The following is a 9364-nucleotide window of genomic DNA, read 5'->3' as shown; positions in this document are numbered from 1 at the left end:
GCCGTTTCCCGCGGCGCGGACTACCGGGCCGTTCTCGCTGTAGGACGGGAGCCCGCAGCTGTCGGCGTACGAGAGGAAACGGCTGAAGAACATCTCCGAGAACGCCAAATTCTTCGCGGCTTTGAAGCTGCACGAGGTCGGTGCGGGTCCCGGCCGCGTTACCGCCCGCTGGGCGCTGCGGCTCCGTGTGCCCGGGAGGGGGGGAGCCGCGCGGCCGGCGCTGCGCACGGGGCTGGGGCGGCTGGGAGCCTGCAGGGCTCCGGGGCGCGATGTGGATCTTCGGAATGGAGCCGGGAGGCGGTGATGCGGTGATGCGCTGTGCTTTGCGCTCCTGTGCCGAGCGTCCGGCCGGTGGCGTTCGGCGTTCGTGTTGCTCTGTAAGGAAGCAGCTCCGGGACGGCCGGGCAGGGTTCAGACTGGCTCTGGTGCAAGGCAGAGCACAGCCTGATATGAAAGCCCTCTTTTTGTTATTTGTTACAAATAATTATTGCTGATTGCAGCCTTTGGGTGTCTGTTTTTATGGAGCTCTGTGTTTTGTGCTCGCTGGGTGTGCTTTTAACCTCTGCCTTTCTGTTCTGAAGTCAGCTGCAAGACTCCACCAAATCACAGCTAAAGGACCGTCTCATGTCACCAAGAGGTAAAGCTGCTGTGTGAGCGGTGTGGCTGCACCCTGTGCTGTGTGAGCCCTTCTTTGTGTCTGCCTGTGCTCAGAATGGGCAGAGCAGCCAGCAGCTCTGGAGCAGCCAGCAGCCCGTGGCCCTGCTGTGTCAGTGCTGAGCTGCGGCGCTCGGCTCTGCCATCCCATGGCATGCAGTGCTGCTGTGAGCGCCCTTCTGATCGCGTGTCAGAGTGTGTTCCCTTCATCCTATTTGTCTGAAGGTGTTTGAGGTGCTTTTTGGTTTCTTTTTATTCTCCTTCCCTGAAGTATTTCTTTATTATGGCCGAAGGGAGAAGTGCTGTGTGGTGTAAGCAAAGGGCAGGGAGAGGTGAGGGGAGCAGACAGAGGGGATGGGGGGAGCAGGGAAATGCACTGCATTAAATGCAAAGTAATGGGGACTGTGATGAAAGGAGGGAGAAGATGAGCAGATCAGTGAGTGGAAGGATGAATTATAAATGAGGAGGGATGGGAGGAAAGCGGCGTCAGGATGTAGTACAGGGAAACAAATGTCATAAATCCGTGTGTGCTGCCACTGCTCTGTTGTTCTCTGCTGTCACCGAAGGAAGGAGCGATGGCAGCGCAGGGCGGTTGGGCTCAGGTGTCCGGGCTGCAGGGCTGTTCTGTAGTGTTTTGCTCAGGAATTGTGCTTATGGAGGAGTTGTGTTACTTAGCAGTGCTGTCATTGCAGAGCGAAGCCCAGGAAGGCTGAGGGCAGCACAGTGCAGCGCAGGTCCATGCGGCTCCAGAGGATGCAGCCCCCAGAGGTCCCGCAGGTGGAGGCAGCGGTGCAGGAGGAGGAATATGTGAGATGGGACTGGGGCTGGGGGGGTGCAGGGGACAGCCGTGTGCTGCTGAGGGCTGCCATGCTCCTTGGAAAGCCCTTCAGGCACTGCATGGGGCTGTGCTGCTGGCAGAAGGGGAGCTCACACCCTGAGCACTGCACTGCCCGCATCTCCTTGGAGGCGGTTGATGCTTGGAGGGCCATTAATGAGGCAGTGCATCTCGGGGTGCTGCTGAGGGTCCTCGGGTGCTGCAGTCTGCGTTTCTCAGCAGTCTGCAGACACAAGCAGTGTTGTGCTCAGCTTTGTGCCAGTGGTTGGTGTGAGCTGTGTCCCCGTGTCCCAGCCCCAGGTTCCCGCTGGACCGCTGCCCATGGCCGTGGACGGGCAGGAGGAGAGCAGTGATACAGCACTGCTGGGCACCTGGCTGCGGCTGAGTGAGGTACGGCCGGCTGCCTTTGGTGGCATCTCTGGATAACATTGCTCTTGTCCTACGTGGCCTCATTCTGATTCGCATCTCTTTTCAATCCTTAGATGAACAGTAAAGACGCTGAAAAGCCCACATGCGACATGAAGAGGTAACGGGAGGTGACACAGCCTGGTGTGGGCTCTGCTCCTCCCTGGGGCGGCTGACGTGGCGGTGTGTGCAGGTACCAGGCTGCCCTGAGCAGCATGCTGCTGCGTGAGGATGGCATCAGGAAGGTGGTGAGCAGCCGTGTGTGCTCCGTGGCCATCCACCCCTCGGAGAGCGCGGTGCTGGTGGCAGCTGGTGACAAGTACGGTCACGTCGGGCTCTGGGACGTTGTAAGTGTGCTCCTCTGCCCAGCGGCGCCGTGCTGGCACACTGTGAGCCATAGCGTTGCCATTCCTGCTGATGGGCTCCGCTGACAGCAGTGCCACAGGAGCTGTGCTGGTGTGGGAGGCTGAGGGGAGAGGGATGCTCAGCAGTTTGGGTTCTGGGTTTTGCTGGACTGACCGGCTTCAGCTGTGTGCTGCCTCGGCTGTAGAGGCGTTAGAAATGCTCCAACGATGTTGGAGACTGCTGGCCCCTGCGGCCCCTCCCACAGCACTCCGCGGTCCCGTGGAGCAGCAAGCACTGCAGAGCTGTGTCAATGGGTGGGAAGCACTGCGATGGCTCTTACTAAGCATCCGTTTATTGGCTTTTGTTATTCAGAGCTGTAGGACCGAGGGAGGAGCACACATCTTCACCCCACACAACCTATCCGTCAACTGCATGCGCTTCTCGCCCTCCCACCCCGCACAGCTGCTGTCCCTGAGCCACGACTCCCTGCGCTGCGGGGATGTCAGCAGGGCGGTGTTCGATGAGGTGGGTGCTGCCCTGTCCTGCTCCCGTTGCAGCCCAGGTGTTAAGTGTGGGTTGTTAACGTCCCATTTCCGTGGGGGCACTCGGGGTGGCTTTGACTGCTGTCAGGAAGGCGGAGGCGCTGCCCAGCCGCTCGCACTTTGGCTGGGGCGGCTGGAGCTCTGCACAGTAGAAGGAAGGAGGCTGGAAACTAAATTCAGTGTGCGCCCCTTCCCAAAACCAGCGGTGCTTGAAGGTGGGGAATGGGAGCAGCTTAAAGAACTGAAGCCGGCACAAAGCATGAGCCGGATGACTCTGCTCTTCCCAGGCTCCCAGCAAAGTGTTGTGGCTGTCCTTGCTGCAGCAGCTCAGGGGATTCATGGTGCTCCATTTGCTTGTAGTCCACCCCGTCTGCACAGAGCGGCTCCGAGAGCAGGATGCAGGGCCAGCTGAGGTGGGGGTGGCTAATTGCCTGCTGTGGGAAAAGTGCACCATTAGAACAGATAGGTCGTGCAATGGAGAGCTGAGGCTGGAGCTCCCCAGTCAGGTCATTGTCTGTGGAGTTTTCAGTATCCAAAAAATGCCCGCAGTCTTCGGTGTTGTGAGTGTGTGTTCGTTGTGTATGGATGTATAATTTTACTTTCCTTTGCTCCCTTCGGCGCTCAGATATGCAGAAGTGAGGACAGCCTCTCCTCCTTTGATTTCCTGGAAGACGGCGCCTGCACGGCCATCGTGGGGCTCTGGGGTGGCACAGTGGCTGTGGTGGACAGGCGGACCCCGGGGACATCACCAGAGCTCTCTGCAGACATCGGCTTCAAAGTAACGAGGACGGTGGACGTGCACCCCGTGGACAAGCAGTACTTCCTTGCTGCTGGCTCTGTGTACGTAGCTCAGAACGCACTGCTGATGTCTGCTGTAAGGGGCGCCGTGCAGAGCAGGAGCTGTGCTGGGGATGGTTCTCAGTGTTGCTGGGTGGTCCCGGCTTTCTTGGCTCCTAGAAAACCCGTTTTTAGTCCTCGGCAGCATTTGAAATGATGGAATCTTGTTTTACAATCCCTTACCTGCTCACCTGCTGCGTTGCAGCGATGTCCGCGTCTACGACGTCCGATGGCTGCGGCGCAGCGGGAACAAAGCTGTGAGCACCCTGCATGGGCACACCAAGAGCGTGGCCTCTGCCTACTTCTCACCCACCAGCGGGCACCGCGTGGTCACAGTGTGTGCAGACGACAAGCTGAGGTGAGGCTGGGGGGGCTGAGGCCATGGGGGGGGCTGAGCCTGCAGTGCACTGGTTCTTTAGTTCCTGTCTCTGTTGCCCACCACTGAGAGCATCCTCTGCCTCCATTGCTTCTTGAAACGGCATTTTGCAAAGGCATTTGTATTCTGGTTTTGATTTTATTTTTATTTTTCTGACTTTTGTTTTCCTGAGGAATGTTGATCAGGGAGCAGCTCTGGGTCTTTTTGGTCCCAGCTCGTGCTTGTGCTCGTGCCGCTGAGCCTTTTGCCCCCATACAGCTGCTGTGTGGGGAAGGAGAGCCCAGCAGAGCTGTGCCACCCTGGGAGCTGCTGGCAGCGCGCCTTCACCAGGGCTTTCCTTCCTTGTCCCAGGCACCTTCTTGTGCCACAGTGAAATGGATGAGGCACAGGATAGGGGAACCTGTCATTTGTGCTCTGCTGTCCTCACAACAGCTTTCTGGAAGGTCTGCCCTCGGTTTGTGCTGAGAGGAAATTCCCGTTGCAGAGCGGGGTTGGGATCAGCGCTCACAGCTGAGTGCTGCACTCCGTGTGCCTGCGGTCCTGCTCAGAGCGCTCCACGAGGTGGGGCTGCCTCTTCTACCACAGCTAGCGTCCATCAGCACATTGCTTTGTTCTGCAGGGTCTATGACACCAGCTCTTTATCGGCCACCTCTGCCCTCCTCAGCACTGTCAGGTACGGCGGGCTGGGCTCTGCTGGGTTGGTGCTGCACGGGGTCTCACAGCCAGGAGGAGGCAGCAGCTTGTGACTGCTGCAGTGCGTTCTGTTTGAATGCTCCCTCTTCCTCTGTGCGTTTCTAACATACGAGGGGTTACTGAGCAGTGAAGGATGTGTTTCCAAGAGGTGCTGCTGCCCGCAGAGCTCTGCCAGCTGCCAGGCTTGGCCCCTTGGGGTGGGCACCACATCAGGGATGGGTGCGACACAGGCTGCTTTGAGGCATGGAAGCACAGGATCGTGAAGGTTGGAAAAGGCCTCTGAGACCATCGAGTCCATCCGTGACCCCTCGATACCCATTCGTTGCCACGTGTCCTCTGGGTTCTGCTCTTGCTCCGTTTCATTTCTTTGTCCCTTTGCAGCCCCGTGCCAGCAATGGGCCAGGCAGTGTGTAGGGGGCAGCAGGATGGGTTTTGGCAAATATACGGCATAGATGATGGTGCTTTCCTGCTGCAGTTCTGCATCTGCTCGCTCTGTTCTGCAGGCACAACAACAACACGGGCCGCTGGCTGACGCGCTTCCGCGCGGTGTGGGACCCCAAACAGGAGCGGTGCTTTGTGGTGGGCAGCATGGCACGGCCGAGGCAGATCGAGGTGTTCCAGGACACGGGGGAGCTGCTGCACGCCTTCTGCAACCCCGAGTGCCTGGGCTCCGTGTGCTCCATCAATGCATTCCACCCCACCAGGAACGTCCTCGTGGGTGGCAACTCCAGTGGTCGCCTGCACGTCTTCATGGAGTAGGGGAGGGCACAGGGGGGCTGTCCTGCACGGAGCTGTGGGGGAGCAAACTGCGGTTTATAAGTGCTTCACCGATGTTTGTGGTTAGGCATTCCTTTCAATAAAAAGATATTAATCTAGAGGTGGCACCTAGCAGGGTTTGTACCAAAAGAGCTGCGTTTTCCCTGATGAGGAACTCGGGGGAAGGTCTGGGGCACAGCTGAGGGGCAAGTGGCACAGCTGCGCCCCACGGGGTACAACTGGAGGCACACCTGTGGCACAGCTGGGAGAACATTTGGGGGCACAACCTTGCTGCTGGCTCCATGGCCTCGCGCTCAGCTTTGAGGTGTCTGGGAGCAAACAAATCTCAAACCAAGTCAGTTTTGTTTTTGTTTTTCCCCATGATATTTAAATATTTATTTCAATTTAAAAATACTTCTCATGGCACCAATGATTTTATGCTCACTAAGATATCGAATATGTAGAAAAAGGTACATTTTGAAGGAAAATGTAGCTTACAGTATTTGGCACATGAAAGGTTAATTCCTAGGTTTTTCTTATGAAAACTAAGAAATTCACATTTCCAGGTATTTCACCGTCTACTGCGCAAAGATGCAGTACGCTACGACTCCGTTTTGTTCGATATGAGAACCTATGGAAACAACACCCGAATATAAAGACGTAAAACTAACAGGTGCTGGGACACCGGACGAGGGAAAACATAGCATGGACATCACCCATTTCCTGTGGGTTTGGTGGTAAAATGCCGGGTGAGGACGGCGGGGTTCCATGGGGCTGATGGCATCGCTGTCCTAAAGGAAGCGGATGGAGGAGGCCGAGGTCGGCGGTGCTGCGGGCACCGGGCAGGGGCTACCACGCACTGCATAGACACACTGACTACGGGCTGAGGTAGGAACACTACACTACGAGTGAACTCGGCTACGTTGCATAAACGGGGCATGGGGACAGCGTGGCTGCGGCGGCCGGATGGGGACAGCGGCCACGTGGTGGCACAGCGCGGCCGTCCTGCTGTGTGGCACCGCGTGTGGCAGCCGTGTGGCACCGTCTGGGTCAGCACGTGGGTCACCGCATGGCAGCCGTGTGTCACCACGTGGCCGCAGTGCGGCACTGCATAGCTGTCGTGGCACCGCATGGCCGTGCCCTGTGCCCGCCGCGGCTCTGCTGAGCACGGCAGCGATGGCCCCAGCGCTGTGAGATCTCTCCCTGAGATGAAGTAGAGCTGCTCGGCCGCTCGCCCCGTGTCCAGCGGCAGCCCCAGCACGCCCGGCCCGGCATTATTGCTCCTGGGGAAGGGCTGTCCCCGCTGCCCGGCTCCACGCGTGCCATGAGCTATCGGCGCGTTTTTGCTTAAGGACGGATGGAGAGCGATGGCTGTCCGGTGGCTTTCCAGCGTTACCTCTTCTCCCCCCGCGCTGTCCTTTTGTCTTCGGGAAAGTCTTAAAATTACTGCTCCTCTCCGTATCCCAAACCAGGAGCGTGGCAGATGGGTTGCAAAGCATCCGCCGCCCCGTGGAGCCCCTCCGCACCGCCTTCGCTCCGGGCGGAAAGTAAAAAAAAGACTCGGGATCAATAACAAAATAGCTTCTCGTTGTTAAAATAGACCTCGAAACAGTCTTCTTTTGTACAAAAGGAGCTGAGCGCGGGGCCGTGGCGCTGCCGGGGTCCCCAAGGGGCGGCACGGGGGGTCCTGCGGCACGGTGACACGGGGACCATCCTGTGCACTGCAGCCCCCGGGAGGATGCTGGCGCAAGGATGAGCGTTAATAGCAAAATAAATTCCTCTCTTTATTCGGTTCTCCCACCGCACCCCGCAGGGACGGGGACCCCTGCAGCGCTTCCGCTCTTCTCCTGCGGAACGAACGGAGCTGGGGCCGCGGGGCCTCAGGTGTCAGTGAGCAGAGCCACCACGGCGCGGAGCTTGCAGGCAAACCATCGCCTGAGGGGACAAAAGTATTGGTAATGGAACTGCTCGAACTCGGGGGTCTGGCGGATATCGCGGAAAAAGGCAGTGTCAAGGTCGGACTCGGTAAGGACGATGAGGAGGAGGAGCAAGACAAAGAGGAGTCCCACTGTCACGAGGAGCAAACGGAGGACACTTAAAACAAACTTATTCACCTGTTCCGCCCGCGGCCCGCTGCTGGCACCCTGGCACAACGCGCGCAGCTCACGCGGCTCCTCGGGCTCCGTGCCGGGGGTGCCGGCCTCCGACTCCTTCTCCTCCTCGATGCTGCACGGGGCTCCGTTCAGCTGCCGGGACAGCAGCAGCAGCTCCAGGCTGTGCTCGGCCACCGGCGTGGGCAGCACGCTGTCGGCAGGGCTGTAGCTCTCGTCGGCGATGATGGCCACGCGTTCGCTGCTCTCGGTGCGGCCGCCGCGGCCGTGGGGCACGAAGGCATCGCCGTGGGATGCGGAGCGCACCGGCGTGGAGTGGGCGCTGTCACGGAGCGACTCCAGGCCTGGGGGACGGGGGAGGTCAGCGTGTGGGGCACTGAGCTGCCCCAGACCCCAACCACCCACGCTGTGCCCTTGGGTCGTTCTGCTATTGCAGCGTATGGGGTTCTGTTCTCTTCCATTCCTTTCCGTTCGCTTTCATTTCATGCCCTGCTATTCCATTCTATTTCAGTCCATGCCATTCCACTCTATCCCATTCCATACTTTTCCATTCCATTCTATTCCATGCCATTCCATTCCATCCTATCCCAATCTCTTACATGCCATGCCATTTCATTCTGTCCCATTCCATTCAGCTCCATTCCATTCTATCGAACTTCATTTTATTCCATTCCATCCTCTTCCATACTATCCCATTTCATTCTACCCCATTCTGTTTCACTCAATTCTATTCCATTCCATCCTATCCCATTCTCTTGCATGCCATGCCATGCCATTCCATGCCATCCTATCCTATTCCATTCCCTTCAGCTCCATTCTGTTCTATCTAACTTCTTTCTATTCTAGCCCATGCCATTATTTTCCATTCCATCCCACCATAAATCATACGATAGAATCACACAGCGGTTGGGTAGGAGGGGCCCTCGCAGCCCCCTGCACGCACAGCTGTGTGTAGCACAGGACTGCGACAGCTCAGCACCTGTATGCATGTGACCCGGCACTGCTTTCCAGCAGCAGCAGAAATAGCTGTGTGCACGGCTGGGTGCCCAGCCTGCTCAGGTTACAGCTGAGCCAGAGCTGCCCTTTAGGAGCTGAACCCTGCAGGCAGGGCAAGGGGGGCCCTTCTCCCCACTGTCAGAAAAAAAACCCAACAGAAATTCCCACCTCCCAAAAAAGCCCTGTAAAAGTGCAGAACGAGGCGGGTGACTGCAGCCATTTGGAGCTCTCGGGGGCATTTCCCCAGGGGGGCACAGGGCCCCGGCGCTGCGCCATGGCTGCTGCCCCAGTGCATTCCCCTGTGCTCTGCCGCCTCCTGCTCACAATGCTGCCGGATGCCTGTGGAGCCACGGGCACAGCAGGGCATAGCATACAGCACAGCACAGGGCACAGCATAGGACATAGCAAGGGGCATAGCATGGGGCTTAGCAGGGAGCTTAGCTCGGGGCTGCAGGCCCGGAGGGGGGCATGGCGTGGGGCTTAGCACGGGGCTGTGGGCATAGCACAGGGCATAGTGTGGGGCTTAGCAGGGCAGCGCGGGCACAGAGAGCCACGTTCACACCCTGACAGCTGCTTCTCACAGCCTCAGGGCACTGACAGCCATCCCCACAATCCCCGATGAGGAGGGCAGTGACAGCCGCCCCCAGGCCAACCCGTGCTGCCACCCCCACCTCCGTGAGCTGAGAAGCGTGGGGAACGTCGGGTCCAGCCCCAAACTGAGGGGTCAATGGTAATAACATCCCGCTGGGGGGGGGCACCCAGAGCTCCCCGCACCCCAACCCCACATCCCTCACCCCTCTGGGGCCGCTGTCGC

At 58.6% G+C, this 9364-nt stretch overlaps 2 protein-coding genes across 3 annotated transcripts in view; one reads left to right on the top strand and one right to left on the bottom strand.

The window, feature by feature from the left end:
• Positions 1 to 5666, top strand: part of WDR76 (WD repeat domain 76) — a 6684-nt gene extending 1018 nt beyond the window's left edge. Inside the window, exons 2-12 of the mRNA XM_010717668.3 lie at positions 44 to 136; positions 582 to 637; positions 1347 to 1461; positions 1784 to 1879; positions 1972 to 2015; positions 2088 to 2241; positions 2612 to 2764; positions 3407 to 3621; positions 3824 to 3976; positions 4614 to 4667; positions 5191 to 5666. Coding sequence (XP_010715970.1) covers positions 44 to 136; positions 582 to 637; positions 1347 to 1461; positions 1784 to 1879; positions 1972 to 2015; positions 2088 to 2241; positions 2612 to 2764; positions 3407 to 3621; positions 3824 to 3976; positions 4614 to 4667; positions 5191 to 5446 — 1389 coding nt within the window. The 3' untranslated portion in view covers positions 5447 to 5666. The remainder of the gene's footprint in view (positions 1 to 43; positions 137 to 581; positions 638 to 1346; positions 1462 to 1783; positions 1880 to 1971; positions 2016 to 2087; positions 2242 to 2611; positions 2765 to 3406; positions 3622 to 3823; positions 3977 to 4613; positions 4668 to 5190) is intronic.
• Positions 5667 to 5803: 137 nt separating this feature from the next.
• Positions 5804 to 9364, bottom strand: part of FRMD5 (FERM domain containing 5) — a 13133-nt gene continuing 9572 nt past the window's right edge. Inside the window, exons 14-15 of one of the 2 annotated variants that reach the window (XM_031555380.1) lie at positions 7558 to 7898; positions 5804 to 7378 (exon numbers count right to left, since the gene is read on the bottom strand). In XM_031555380.1, the coding sequence (XP_031411240.1) occupies positions 7331 to 7378; positions 7558 to 7898 (389 nt within the window). In that variant the 3' untranslated portion in view covers positions 5804 to 7330. Of the gene's footprint in view, positions 7899 to 9364 lie in introns of both variants that reach the window. The other variant, XM_019619616.2, reaches the window with a different exon arrangement.

The sequence above is a fragment of the Meleagris gallopavo genome, chromosome 12 (genome assembly GCF_000146605.3).
Source record: "Meleagris gallopavo isolate NT-WF06-2002-E0010 breed Aviagen turkey brand Nicholas breeding stock chromosome 12, Turkey_5.1, whole genome shotgun sequence".
Taxonomy (NCBI): Eukaryota; Metazoa; Chordata; class Aves; order Galliformes; family Phasianidae; genus Meleagris; species Meleagris gallopavo.
Note: the sequence above shows the minus strand (reverse complement) of the source record. Positions and strands in the feature narration are given on the sequence as shown.